The 14,992-nt window shown below is 44.0% G+C and overlaps 1 protein-coding gene across 3 annotated transcripts in view; it reads left to right on the top strand.

The window, feature by feature from the left end:
- The window catches only part of esrp1 (epithelial splicing regulatory protein 1), a 107,990-nt gene that overhangs the window by 19,812 nt on the left and 73,186 nt on the right, over positions 1–14,992 (top strand). For all 3 annotated transcript variants that reach the window (XM_073025970.1, XM_073026053.1, XM_073025886.1), the window contains exons 4-6: positions 1,392–1,506; positions 11,054–11,152; positions 11,853–11,907. In XM_073025970.1, the coding sequence (XP_072882071.1) occupies positions 1,392–1,506; positions 11,054–11,152; positions 11,853–11,907 (269 nt within the window). The remainder of the gene's footprint in view (positions 1–1,391; positions 1,507–11,053; positions 11,153–11,852; positions 11,908–14,992) is intronic.

The following is a 14,992-nucleotide window of genomic DNA, read 5'->3' as shown; positions in this document are numbered from 1 at the left end:
AGTGCCATTTGCAATTTTCCCAGTCCTCTGACACCATGCCAGGGTCCAATGATTTTTGAAAGATTATTACTAATGCTTCCACAATTTCCGCTGCTACCTCTTTCAAAACCCTAGGTTGCAGTTCATCTGGCCTAGGTGACTTATGTACCCTTAGGTCTTTCAGCTTTTTGAGCACTTTCTCCGTTATAATAACTGCACTCACTTATCTTCCCTCACACCCTTCGAGATCTGGCACACTGCTATCGTCTTGCACGGTGAAGACTGATGCAAAATTTAGTTCATCTACTGTCTCCTTGTCCCCCGTATTATTTCTCTTGCCTCATTTTCCAGTGGTCTGTTATCCACTCTCATCTCTCTTTTGTTTTTTATATACTTGAAAAAGCTTTTACTATCTACTTTGATATTGTTTGCTTGCTTGCTTCATATTTCTTCTTTTCCCTCTTAATGATTCTTTTAGTTGCTCTCTGTAGTGTTTTAGGAGCTTCCAAATCCTCTGTTGTCCCACTAGTTTTTCCTTTGTTATATGCTGTCTCTTTTGCTTTTACATTATCATTGACTTCCCTAGTCAGCCACAGTTGTACAAATAGTATTTGATTATTAAATAGTATTTGATTATTTCTTTGTTTTTGGAATATATCTATCCTGCGTCTTCCTCATTTTTCCCAGAAACTCACACCAATTCTGCTCTGCTATCATCTCTGCCAGCATCTCCTTCTAATTTATTTTGGCCACTGTAATTTACCACTGTAAATTACACTGTAATTGCCATACCACCGTAATTTCCTTTACTCCACTAAAATACTGCTATATCAGACTTGACTTTCTCCCTATCAAATTTCAAGTTGAACTCAGTCATATTGTAATCACTGCCTCCTAAGGGTTATTTTACCTTAAGCTCCCTAATCTCCTCCGGTTCATTACATAACACTCAATACAGTATAGCTGATCCCTTAGTAGGCTCAAAGACAAACTGCTCTAAAAAGCTATCTCTTTGGCATTCAACAAACTCATACCCTTGAGATCCAATACCAACCTGATTTTCCCAATTAACCTGTATGTTGAAATCTCCCATGACTATCATAACATTGCCCTTTTGACACACCTTTTCTATTTCCCATTGTACTCTGTGGTTCACATCCGAGCTACTGTTGGGAGGCTTGTGTATAACTGCCATCAGGGTCCTTTTACCCTTGCAGTTTCTTAACTCAACCTACTAGGATTCGACATCTTCTGGTCCCATGTCACATGTTTCTACCATGTTCTAAGTTCTATCAGAAAAAGCAGCGAGCTGTTTTTTCTCACTTTTGCACCAACATTAAGGGTAATCTGAAAAATCATAGTCCTGATTAACTTCTTTTCAGACAGAAACATGCTTTTCATTTCTCTGACAGAATATTACGTTGCCAGAGTGCTTCTATTCCTTTTTTGATCTACAAAAAGAATTCAAGAAATGCTGCCCAGATGCTCCGGACCTTCATGAAATTGATCTCAATGTTATATCTGATTGTATCCTTTAAAATGTTTTCTTTTCCCCCTTTGCCAAGGGGGAAGGCCATGGTTTTGTTTCATTAAGTAGAGTATCTCCACTGTTTGTGGTTTAAAGTTACCCCTCGAAACCAGAATAAGTCCGGTCTAATAATGCAACACCAGTCAATAGGGAGGTTTCTTAAGGTAGTTATAGGCAGGGGTGCAGTGGGGATAAGTTCCCACGACCTACTAAATACTCCCAATGGTGTGCGTCTCAAGTAGCCTCTGACAGCCAAGTCCAGCTCCTTGCCTTCATGTGTGGCTCAGCTACTAAGCCCAGTGGAACCGTTTCTACTGACAGGAGAAGGAGCAAAGTTGGGTTACTGGCACCTTAAAATTAGACACTTTGAGCAGATTGGTCTCATCAGCCTTGGTTGAAACATCAATTAGGAGAAGGAAAACTCTGATCTCAAACCTCCACTGCCTTGCAATATACCCACTCATGGAGAAGGCTTCAGAAGTAAACCCGAAGAAAAATTCTTGAGATGGACTCCCCAAGACAGTCCTATGTTGAGTTCAACATTGACTGTCAACTCCTGTGACGTTGGTGCTGAACTGTATCGGTCTCTGGCATTCATCGGCTGCATGGAGAGGGGGAGTCTGCTGCATGGCCAACAGACTGCTCCCCATATGCTACTGCCCTGGCCTGCATACTGACTGATGGTGACAATGTAGTCCGCTAGGGCGACCAGTGGAGGGAGACTTGAAGTCAATAGGGAACAAGGTATGTGATTGTTGTCAATCAGGGGTTGCTGCAATGCAGTAGAATTGAGCATGTATTATTGAAGCTCACATGTTGCAACCAGGAGTTACTAAGGGACGCGGGGCATCACTAAGGGACACGGGGTGTCACAGGGCATGACTGAAGGACACTCTGCATTTATTTTTTGCTTACAAGCAAATAATGACCTGAAACCAACTGTGTAACCATACATCACCTGACTAAACAAATTTTTCTTGCTCCTTCTCCCGTAAACACAGTAAAACCAAATCAGACATACCTTATCATTATTCTAAATTTAAACCACTATGCAAATGTTTGAACTACTGTTTTGCTTGAAGGCAAAATTCACTGAATATTCAATATATAATGAGTATTCAGTGAAGGGCACACCACTGGGTTCAGGAATAGTTATTACCCTGCAACCATCAGGCTCCTGAACCAGCGTGGATAACCACACTCACCTCAACACCAAACTGATTCCACAACCTACAGACTCACGTTTACGGACTCTACAACCCATGTTCTTAGTGTTATTAATTTCTATTTGCACAACTTGTCTTCTTTTGCAAAAGACCATAACAATTGGAGCAGAAGTAGACTATTCAGCCCATTGAGTCTGCACTGTCGTTCCAACATGGCTGATTTATTATCCTTTTCAACCCCATTATTCTGCCTTCTCCCTGCAACCTTAGACACCCTGACTAATCAAGAACCTAGCAACATCTGCTTTTAATATGCCCAATGACATGGCCTCCACAGGTTCACCACCTAACTCCTCCTTAGCTCTGTTCTCAGTGGATGTCCCTCTATTCTGAGGCTGTGCCCTCTGATTTTACACTCCCCCACTATAGGAAACATCCTCCCTACATCCACTCTATCTAGGCCTTTCAATATTCGATAGGTTTCAATGAGATTTCATCTCCCCCGTCATTTTTCTAATCTTCAGAGAGTACAGACCCAGAGTCATCAAACAATCTACATACTTACATTCTCAGAATCATTCTCGTCCTACCTGCCTGTCCTTTCCATTCAATGTATTTCCTTGGATGTTAAGCTCTCGACTATAATCTTCTTTCAGCCATGAGTCAGTGATGCCCATAATGTTATACTGTACTGTCAATCACTAATTGCACGACAAGATCATCTACTTTATTCCATGTACTGTGCGCATACAAATATAACACCTTCAGTTCTGCATTCATCACCCTTTTTGCCCTCATGTTACACTGCAAACCATCCCACTGACTGCAAATTTTCCCTGTCCTTCCTCACACACTCACTGCACACTGCACCTACTTGTATACCAATGGGCCATTCTCAGCCCTGTCATTCCAGTTTCCACCCCCTGCCAAATTAGTTTAAACCTTCCCCAACACCTTCAGCAAACCTGCCCACAAGGGTCCCCCTGGATTCAGGTGTAACCCGTTCTTTTTGTACGATCTGTACCTTCCCTAGAAGAGATCCCAATGATCCATAAACCTGAACCATTGCCCTCTGCACCAGTTCCTCAGCCACGTAATCACCTGCCAAATCATCCTATTCTTATCCTCACTGGCAGCATTCCAGAGATTACTACCATGTTGGTCCTGCTTTTCACCTTTCTACCGAGCTCCATAAATTGCCTCTTCAGGATTTCCTTCCTTTCCCTGCTTATGTCGCTGGTACCAAAATGTGCCATGACTTTTGCCTATTTACCCTCTCCTGTTGAATGGTGTGGACCCAGTCTGAGACATCCCTGACCCTAGCGCCTGTGAGGCAGAATACCATCCAAGTGACTTTATCAGTCCACAGAATTTCCTGACTGCTCCACTAGCTATGGCATCCCGTCACCACAGCATTCCACGTCTCCCCACTTCCCTTCTGAGCCAGCAAGTCAGACTCTTCCAGAGACCTGCTAGCTATGACCTCTCCCTGGTAGGTCATTCCCCCACCACCAACAGATTCCAAAGTGGTACACTTATAATTGAGGGGAACAACCACAGGGTTACTCTGCACTGGCTCCCCATTTCCCTTCCTTCTCCTGGCAGTCACCCAGTTATCTGCCTCCTGCAGCCCAGGGGTGACTCTACCTCCCTACAGCTCCTATCTGTCAGCTCCTCATTCTCCCGTGTGAGCCAAAGGTAATTTAACTGCATCTCCAGTTCCTTAACATTCTCTCAGGAGTCATAGCTGGGTGAACTTGGTGCAGATGTAGTTATCAGGGAGACATGGAAGTATCCCAGTGTTCCCACATCTCACCAAGTAACATAGCACTAACTCTGGACCCTTCTCAGTACTCAGAGGAAAAAAAATTATTTGTTTTACACATTGGTGGATTGTGAATATTTATTAATGTATAGTTTTTCATTAATTCCATTGTATTTCTTTATTTTCCTGTAAATGCCTGAAAGAAATTGATTTGTAAGGTAGTGTATGGTGAAATAGGTGTACTTTCATCATTATTTGCTTTCATTCTGACCTGAACTAAACAGAGGAAAATGCAATTTCTGCTGGTATAAAAGGTTATCTCATTGAAACTCTTTGAATTCTGAAAGGTCTGGATAGAATGGATGTGGAGATGATGTTTCCAATGGTGAAGGAGTCTAGGACCAGAGGACACAGCCTCAGCATAGAGGAATCTCCATTTAGAACAGAGGTGAGGAGGAATTTCTTGAGCCTGAGGGTGGTGAATCTGTGGAATTCATTGCCCCAGATGGCTATAGAGGCCAAAGTCATTGGATATATTTAAAGCAGAGGTTGATAGATTCTTAATTAGTCAGGAGTCAAAGGTTACGGGCAGAAGGCAGGAGAATGGCATTGAGAGGGATAATAAGTCAGCCACGATGGAATGGCAGAGCAGGCATAATGAGCCAGATGATCTAATTCTGCTCCTATGTCTTATGGTCTTATCTTTCATAGAATCACAAACTGTTAAATTCTTCTCAGGTTTCCAGTCAGGACAAGGTGTTGATTTTAACCAACATTTTGATGACAAACTCTTCCATTTTCATCAGGGATGATGCCTAGGCATGTCTCGTCTGCTGGTATATATACTCAACTCCCGTCATTGGTTAGATTGATTGGTTAGATTTTGATTGGTTAGATCTCAACCAATCAGGTTTCCGCTTATTTAAAATATTATTCCAGTTCTTACTTAGAGTAAGACCATTGTCTTTGTTGAAATTCTTCTTCTCTAATCTTATTTCAATGGCTTCCTTTACCAGGCGATCCCAAAACCCCTTGACTACCGTGCTGTTTCCCTCTGTTGGGGACTGTGAGCATCACACCTGGCTGACTTCGTAAAAATTGTCAGGAGGGGCCGGATGGACCCAAACGCAGGATGCAGACACTGAAGTACTAGGGGAAGGACAGGATGGGAATGCCATGACACTAAAGGGTAGAGCTGGGGTTCAGGTAGATAGAGTTCAGGCAAGCAGAGCGGAGCAGGCTCCCGAAGTTCGAGATCAGGTAGACAGGCTCCCGGGGTTCAGGCAGGCAGGTCCCCGGGGTTCAGGCAGGCAGGCAGGTAGACAGGTCCCTGGGTTCAGGCAGGCAGGCAGACAGGTCCCTGGGTTCAGGCAGGCAGGTCCCCGGGGTTCAGGCAGGCAGGTCCCCGGGGTTCAGGCAGGCAGGCAGGTCCCCGGGGTTCAGGCAAGCAGACAGGTCCCCGGGGTTCAGGCAGACAGGCAGGTCCCCGGGGTTCAGGCAGACAGGCAGGTCCTCGGGGTTCAGGCAGACAGGCAGGTCCTCGGGGTTCAGGCAGGCAGGTCCCCGGGGTTCAGGCAGGCAGGTCCTCGGGGTTCAGGCAGGCAGGTCCCCGGGGTTCAGGCAGGCAGGTCCTCGGGGTTCAGGCAGGCAGGCAGGTCTAGGTGGTTAGATAAGCTGGCGGAGAGCCCTCCCTGGGCGGGCCGCATATATCCTGGGTAGGGACGCCCCCCAGGCGGAAACACCGGAGGCCTGGGCACGACGCGAACCCCTAGGCGGGTGCGGGGCACAATCCCAGGGTTCGGGTGGAAGAGGAGGACGGGACAGAACCCCCGCCGGGCAGCGGCAAGCCGACGGAGGCAAGGGATAGGAACGGGCATAGGTCCAGGGTGACCAACACAACAGTCATGATCACGGGAAAATCGGAAAACGGCCGGCAGAACGCGACCGCACGAACAAAACCACCGAGCGGAGAAGCGGGACCAGAACAGAACGACCTCCCGCCTGGTCCCAGTCCCAAGGCCCCTTATAAACACCTGCAGCTCAGTGAGTCACAGGTGTGCCTCCTTGAACCAGGAGGGTCCCAACTAGATCATGGGTGACGGGAGGGACAACTGCAGGACCCAGAGTCCGGAGCCCTCGGACCGGATCAAAACCCAGAACGCGGCTCCGGACCGGACCCTGACAAAAAAATAATAGCCAACACCCAGCTGACCCCGGAGGATGTCAGTTTCATTGTAGCGTCCCTGTTCACAAGAGTTCCCATTAAGGACACCTTGGCCCTCCTGTGGTCAAGGTTTCACAAGGATACCATTGACCTTCTTGAACACACTCTTACATCAACGTACCGTACTTGCTCTCAAAGGGGAACTACTATGAACAAAGGAGCACAGTGGCCATGGGATTGCCCTTGTTGCCGGCTATTGCTAATTTCTACATGGCGGACTTTGAGGAGAGGGTGCTGAGTTCATCACCCTTATGCCCCAAATGCTTCTTCAGATATCTGTGACATCTTCCTTGTGTGGCCACATGGACTCCAGGCACTCCAACAGTTCCACAGCCACCTGAAGCTTAAATCCAAGCTATGTGGTTCAAAGATGACCTGGGGACTCAGAACGGCTGCTGTTTGCAGGAGTCTCTGTGAACGCAGAGCAACGTATATCGGCCAGACAGGGCGCACGATGGAAACCTGCATCAAGGAGAATAGGTGGTGTATTCGCTTGCAGCAGAACATTGCTTACGCAGTGACCACAGGATTGACTGACAGTACAGAACTACTGTGCCATTCCAATGGCTTTTGCGATCACCTGGTGAAGGAAGCCATTGAAGTAAGACTAGAGAATACGAATTTCAACAAAGTCGAAGGTCTCACTCTAAGTAAGAACTGGAAAATGATTTTAAATAAGGTGGAACAGCAGGAACCTGATTGGTTGAGGACTAACCAATCAGGAGGGCTAGGCATCATCCCTGAGGAAGATGGCAGAGTTTGTCGTTGAAACATCAGTTAAAATTGACACCTGGACCTGGGTGGTGGCCGAAGAAGAGTTTGTGCGTTATATGCACCAGGAAAGTACTAGATCCTTTTTCTGCTCACAATACTGACAGTGGGGTTGAGAGGGAAAAATAAATCAGCCATGGCGGAGCAGACTCGATGGGCCGAATGGCCTAATTCTGCTCCAGGTGGTCTTATGATATATCTCTGAAGTAAAAGTTCAAAAGACAAAAACATTTTCTTGGTTGACTCAGATTGTAACCAAGTGGTTTTTGGATTACTAAGTAAGATATTAACTGCTTTATGAGCATGGAAAAACAGGTAAAAGTTAATAGGGTAATTTAGAACTCTTAGAGGAGCTTTGCTTGTTTGTAAGTGAATGATTAAGTCTTGTAGATTGCAGTGATGATCAATGTACTTATCACCCATAAATGAGGGGGTGGGTGTTGGCAGAGCAACTGAAGGTACATCAATTACTGGCGAAAGACTTTTTGAAGAGAATTCATATTGTCTCAGTAGCTTCCAACCTGATGGCATGAACACTGAATTTTTCAACTTCCAGTAATTTTCCCCTTGCCCATCCATCTTCTTAAATTTTCCCACTCAGGTCTCCTACCTCTTCTCCTAACCTGCATATTACCACCCCCTTCCCCCCCAGTGCCCCATCTCCTTCCCTTTCTCCCATGATCCACGCTCCTCTCCTATCAGATTCCAGATTCCTCCTTCTCCAGCTCTTTGCCCTTTCCACCTATCACCTTCCAGCTTCAGTTCTGACGAAGGGTCTCGGCCTGAAACGTTGACTGTTTATTCCTCTCAATAGATACTGCCCGACCTGCTGAGTTCCTCCAGCATTTTGTCTGTGTTAATCTGGATTGCCAGCATCTGCAGAATGCCCTGTGTTTAAGAGAACATATTCATCAGTGCTGAGCCAAGATCTAAAGAAATAACTTTTAATAAAACATCCCAAGATGCTCCACAGAATTATTGACACAAGGAATTACTTGAGCAAGTGCACAAGCAGAGTTTTGGAGAAAAATTTAGACTTATACACCTCCTTTGGTGAAGCAGTTAAAATCTGAGTCTTTTAAACATCATGAATTAAGCATGACCATGAGTTTAGGAAGTTGAAGTTCAAGTTCAAGTCTAGTTATCATTTGACCATAAATGGATACATATAACCATATGTATATGTATATGCATATGTAACCATTTCAGGCAGGAAATATGTTCCAGATGCTGGGAGAGTCCAGTACCAGAGGGCATGGTTTGAGAATAAGGTGTAGGTCATTTAGGACAGAGTTAAGGAAAAACTTCTCCCAGAGATTTGTGGGGGTCTGGAATGCACTGCCTCGGAAGGCAGTGGAGGCCAATTCTCTGGATGCTTTCAAGAAGGAGCTAGATTGGTATCTTATGGATAGGGGAATCAAGGGATATGGAGACAAGGCAGGAACCGGGTATTGATAGTAGATGATCAGCCATGATCTCAAAATGGCGGTGCAGGCTCGAAGGGCCGAATGGTCTACTTCTGCACCTATTGTCTATGACAATTACAGCATGGCAACAGGCCATCTCGGCCCTTCTAGTATGTGCCAAACGCTTATTCTCACCTAGTCCCACCTACCTGCATTCAGCCCATAACCCTCCATTCCTTTCCTGTCCATATACCTATCCAATTTGTTTTTAAATGACAATACCGAACCTGCCTCTACCACTTCTACTGGAAGCTCGTTCCACACAGCTACCACTCTCTGAGTAAAGAAGTTCCCCCTTGTGCCCCCAAACTTTTGCCCCTTAACACTCATCTCATGTCCTCTTGTTTGAATCTCCCCTACTCTCAATGGAAAAAGCCTATCCACGTCAACTCTATCTATCCCCCTCATAATTTTAAATACCTCTATCAAGTCTCCCCTCAACCTTCTATGCTCCAAAGAATAAAGACCTAACTTGTTCAACCTTTCCCTGTAACTTAGGTGCTGAAACCCAGGTAACATTTTAGTAAATCTCCTCTGCACTCTCTCTATTTTGTTGACATCTTTCCTATAATTCAGTGACCAGAACTGTACACAATACTCCAAATTTGGCCTCACCAATGCCTTGTACAATTTTAACATTACATCCCAACTCCGATACTCAATACTCTGATTCATAAAGGCCAACATACCAAAAGCTTTCTTCACCACCCTATCCACATGAGATTCCACGTTCAGGGAACTATGCACCATTATTCCTAGATCACTGTGTTCTACTGCATTCTTCAGTGCCCTACCATTTACCATGTATGTCCCATTTTGATTAGTCCTACCAAAACGTAGCACCTCACACTTATCAGCATTAAACTACAATGATTCTATTGTGTTTCTTAGCATCTACAGTGAAAGCCCACGAGTAATTGGATCTCAGGGTCATATGTGGTAACATGCTGTAAATGTACTTGGAACTGCAGTCACTAAGCAATGGTACACCAAATTAGGTAAAAACTTATTCTGCCTTTGTTCACCTGTTTCCCTCATTTACAGAGCTGGGATCTTGATTTCCAAATTCAAAGTCCCACCCATTCCTATATTTAATCATCCCTAGTCTTACAGTTGCCTGTTGGGAAGGAGGCATCAAGGGGGTGTGGGAGAGGCCTCTGTGGGCACCGGGTTGGGAGCTGGCTCCTCCTGCTACCGCTGCTCTCCAGTATTCGCTCCATGGAAGAACAAACTGGACCAGAGCAACTTACCACATATCTACAGTCCTGCCACTTAGGCACTTGGGCTATATGTTTTTTTTTCTTTCTGACTCTGCGTGTTCTGCTGTTGTACCCATATGTGGTATTTGTGCTATGCCCGTGTGCTGTGTGCTGTTTGTAATGTGTTTTGCACCTTGGCCTCAGAGGATCACTGTTTCATTTAGCTGCTACCACATATGACCCTGAGATCCAATTACTTGTGGGCATTCACTGTAGATGCTAAGAAACACAGTAGAATCAATGGAAAACTTCACTCATACAACCAATGTGCAAGAGAAGACAAACTGCACTGATTGCTGACCAGGCAACCTTCGTGCAAGCCAGAGCAGGATAACTGCAGATGCTGGCAAAAAGTTGTGATCTCCATCGAGAATTGTATTTTGTGGCAGACTTATTATGATAATCTGTCACGTGGGTTGGGGTGTGGTAGAAACAAATGAGCATAGTTATGTATTCACGTTTGTGGTTAGTTGTTAGAGGCAGCCAGCGAATTATATTTTTCTGTTGACCACTAAGAACACTTAAATACACTAACTCTGCTAAATGAAGCACTAATTTAGTTTGACGACTAACTACGCTCAGTATCACTTTGTTATTTTGTTAATTGGAACACATTGTTATGCTGATTTGAATGCTAAGATCATTATATCGCTAATTTAGTGTTATTAGTTTTTTATTGCTGCAAGATCATTCATCTTTGCTGCTTTCGTAATGAAGGATTGAACGTACCTTTCTCAATTTGGAAATTCGTTGTTTGGAAGCGCGTCATACAATGTCGATTACCCTGGCCGAGACTCTTAGTGGTTTTGATTTGTTTTCAAGTAACCGCTAAAGTGTTATTAATAGTATTTTCATCATTAAAGATGTTTTTTCCATGATGAGTTTAAATTTGCAGATCTACATCTTGAAGATAATTCAGCCCCTTACAGATTTGGTATTTCCGATATTATGACTGCGACCAGCATTATATTAAGCATTATTTCTGAACCACACAGTGAGTAGTACTATTTATATGCTTTAATATGAATGAGTCTACCATTCTGGTCTATAATGGATGGGGCTGTAACGAGAGGTGGCAGAGTAAGGTTTAGTATACACTCTGACTTAGACTTGAAAGAAACAAGACAACACAAGCAATACTCAAGGGCAGAGTCACAGGCAGTAGTACTAGTGTGGTGAACTAGATATACCTGTCTGACTGCTCCTGTGGCTCCTCCCACAGACCCTGCTGACTGCTCCTGTGGCTCCTCCCACAGACCCCTGTATAAAGGCGACTGTGGGCTGCTGCTCTCCCTCATTTTCCCCAGGATGTAGTGCTGTTTATTCTTCCAGTCAATAAAAGCCGATATCTCACTTCCTAAGTCTCAGCGTGAGTTATTGATGGTGCATCAACTAGGAGTGGAACTCTGTGCTCAGCACGAGCCCTTTAAGAACAGACTGCCCATGGAGGAATGCGGCAGGCAATAATTGGCAGTCGGACCCTAAGGGGACAGAGGTAGCTAACCATAGTGACTGCGTGGGTTTTCTCTGGGCGCTACGGTTTCCTCCACATTCCAAAGACATACGGGTTAGAAGCTTAATTGGTCACATGGGTGTAACTGGGTGGTGAGGGCTCATTGGACCTGAAAGGATTGTTACAGTGCTGTATCGTTAAATAAATGCTGAAAATTAAAATAATGTTTTGCACTGTTCAGACCACAGGTTTGTAGATCCTGAAAGAGTGAATCACAAATTTGAAACGGGGACTTGGTAAGTCTTCATGCTTTAATTGTGAAAATCGCTCTCTGTGATTTAAATATTTGCTTGTTTACTCTGTGATAGTACATTTCCTTCTTTATTGTCTGCGTGCACATGAAACATTTTTTTAACAAAAAAGTGCCTTTTCTGGGAGTCTCCTGCCTTCTCCCTGTACCTTTGAAGCCCTTACTAATCATGAAGCTAACAACCTCTGGTTAAAATATACACAATGACCTGGTCTCCAGAGCTGTCTGTGACAAAGTTCATTATCAAACAGAGAAACCCAAGAGAACCCATTAAAACAAAACAGGACCATCGAGCACCAATGTGTAGAGAGAAAAAACCCACATTATGCAAGCAATAACACTAAGCAAATAGCATTCAGAACTGAAGTTTATGATTCAGATGCCGACTGCAGCCTCCGTTCAGTTCACATATGAGTATCTGAAGAGCGACAATCTGAAGTTCAGTGCAGAGATGAGCAAACCTCACAGAGCAGCGATCTGAACGGGCTTGACGCTTGTCTCCAGCCCCGACACCCTGACCTGTTCGATTCTACATAATAATGATGAATTAATAGCTTTATTTGACTTTTTCAAACACTCCCTTCTGGATTTTCCAAGTCATCATGTAGACAGCTGAGTGTTTGAATAACAGACCTAGGTAGAGGGTACTTGGAGAGGTTGCTTCATAGAGTTGGGAATCCAGGACCAGAGGACACAGCCTCGGGTTAGAGGGACATCCCTTTAGAACAGGAATGAGGAGGAATCTCTTTAGCCAGAGGGTGGTGAATCTATGAAATTCATTGCTACAGATAGCTGTGGAGGCCAAGTCATTAGGTATATTTAAAGTGGAGGTTGATTCGTTCTTAATTAGTCAGGGTGTCAAAGGTTACGGGGAGAAGGCAGGAGAATGGGGTTGAGAGGGATAATAAATCAGCCATGATGGAATGGCAGAGCAGGCTCAATTGGCTCCTATGTCTTATGATATTAAAGGTAACTAATTAATGTTGGTGATGAATTAGACCATAATACCATTAGACATAGGAACAGAGATAGGCCATTCGGCCCATCGAGTCTGCTCCACTATTCCATCATGGCTAATTTATTATCCCTCTCAACCTAGTCACCTGCCTTCTCCCTGTAACCTTTGATACCCTGACTAATTAGTTAAGCAAGATACCCAGTTGAGAAATGATGGCAAGATATTAAGAGGAATAGACAGAGTGGATAGCCAGCGCCTCTTCCCCAGGGCACCACTGCTCAGTACAAGAGGACATGGCTTCAAGGTAAGGGGTGGGAAGTTCAAGGGGGATATTAGAGGAAGGTTTTTCACTCAGAGAGTGGTTGGTGCGTGGAATGCACTGCATGAGTCAGTGGTGGAGGCAGATACACTAGTGAAATTTAAGAGACTACTAAACAGGTATATGGAAGAACTTAAGGTGGGGGGATATATGGGAGGCAGGGTTTAAGGGTTGGCATAACATTGTGGGCCAAAGGGCCTGTACTGTGCTGTACTATTCTATGTTCTATATAATTTCTTGGGATTTGCATTGGGCTCTCGGCTTTACTGGATAGCTTGATTAGAGGCATGGCTTAGTCTGGAGCACAGAGTGTCATACTCAGGATGTTGTCTGGTTTCTGAGCCATTTCTTTATCATGTGGACTGAACTGAATTTGTGGTGGCCTGATTATTCTGCTGGGTATCGCATGAAGAAATCAATACAAAGGTTTATTACTGTCACATGTACCCAGATGCAGTGAAACGCTTTTGTTTATGTGTCATTAGACTTTAAAATTCACACATCTGTACATTGTTACAGGGTCCTAATGCAAAGACTTTTACTCTCTCATGTTGTGGGATGGATGAAAGATTTAAATAAATTCCAAATCCTATATTCTATTCATCCAGACACATCATTGCAAATATAGATCATATGACAGAGAAGCAGAATTACTTCTTCCTGAGGCCAAAGAAATTCAGCACATCCTGTTTGGCCCTCACAAACTTTTATCAAGGCACCTTAGAAAGCATCCGTTCGGGACGCATCACGGCTGATACAGTACCTGCTCTGCCCATGACCGAGGGAAACTGCACATCACAGAAACCAGCCTCCCATCCAGAACATCAACCGATTCTCCTTTCTCTATCCTGCTTGATGTTTCTTCAAAGAATTCCAACAGATCTGTCAGGCAAGATTTTCCCTTGAAGAAACCATGCTGACCACGGCCTATCTTATCATGTGCCTCCAAGTACCCTGAGTTCTCATCCTTACTAATCGACTCCAACATTTTCCCAACCACTGAGGTCAGACTAACTGGCCAATAATTTCCTTTCTTCTACCTTTCTCCCTTCTTGAAGAGTGGAGTGGCATTTGCAAAGAACTCTTTTGATTTAGTGTGTTTTCCCCTATTATTATTTTTTTGTTGTTGTTTGGGTGCAATTTTTAACATGGGGTTGATGTTTTTCTTTAAATGAGTTTCATGGTGTTTCTATGTTTCATGGCTGTCTGTGGGGAAAATGAATCTCAGGGTTATATGCTGCATGTATACTTTGATAATGAATGCACTTTGAATATATGAGAAGTGTGAGGTGTTTCTCTTTATCTATGAAAGAGAATAAAAGACAAAAAGTATGATTGGTCAAAGCCTCCAATTTATATTTTGATTATCGCAGTAAATTGAACGTAGTGGAATGTTTCATAAATCTACCTGAACTTCAATGAAATAATAGTTATAAAACCTAGGTTAAATATTCCTACAAAAATTTAGGATTAGGATTGAATGGTCAACTCCAAGGCATCTTTATTTACAACAAAACCTGCCATTCCTTCAGCAGGTATTCTAGTTCAGTTTGCTAATTTGATTATTTTTCTCTGCATCTTAAAATTAGAAAGATGCATTCCCCTCCTTATTCTGGCTCCCCTCTTACTTCTTTCCCCCTCATCTACCCATCACCTCCCCTGTGTTCCTTCCTCCTTCCCTTTCTCCCATGGTCCACTCTCCTCACCTATTAGATACCTTTTCCTCCAGCCCTTTACCTCTTCCACCTATCACCTCCCAGCTTCTCACTTAGATAGATAGATAGATAGATAGAT

This window comes from Hemitrygon akajei, chromosome 1 (assembly GCF_048418815.1).
Source record: "Hemitrygon akajei chromosome 1, sHemAka1.3, whole genome shotgun sequence".
Classification (NCBI taxonomy): Eukaryota; Metazoa; Chordata; class Chondrichthyes; order Myliobatiformes; family Dasyatidae; genus Hemitrygon; species Hemitrygon akajei.
This window is presented reverse-complemented; position numbering and strand designations above follow the sequence as displayed.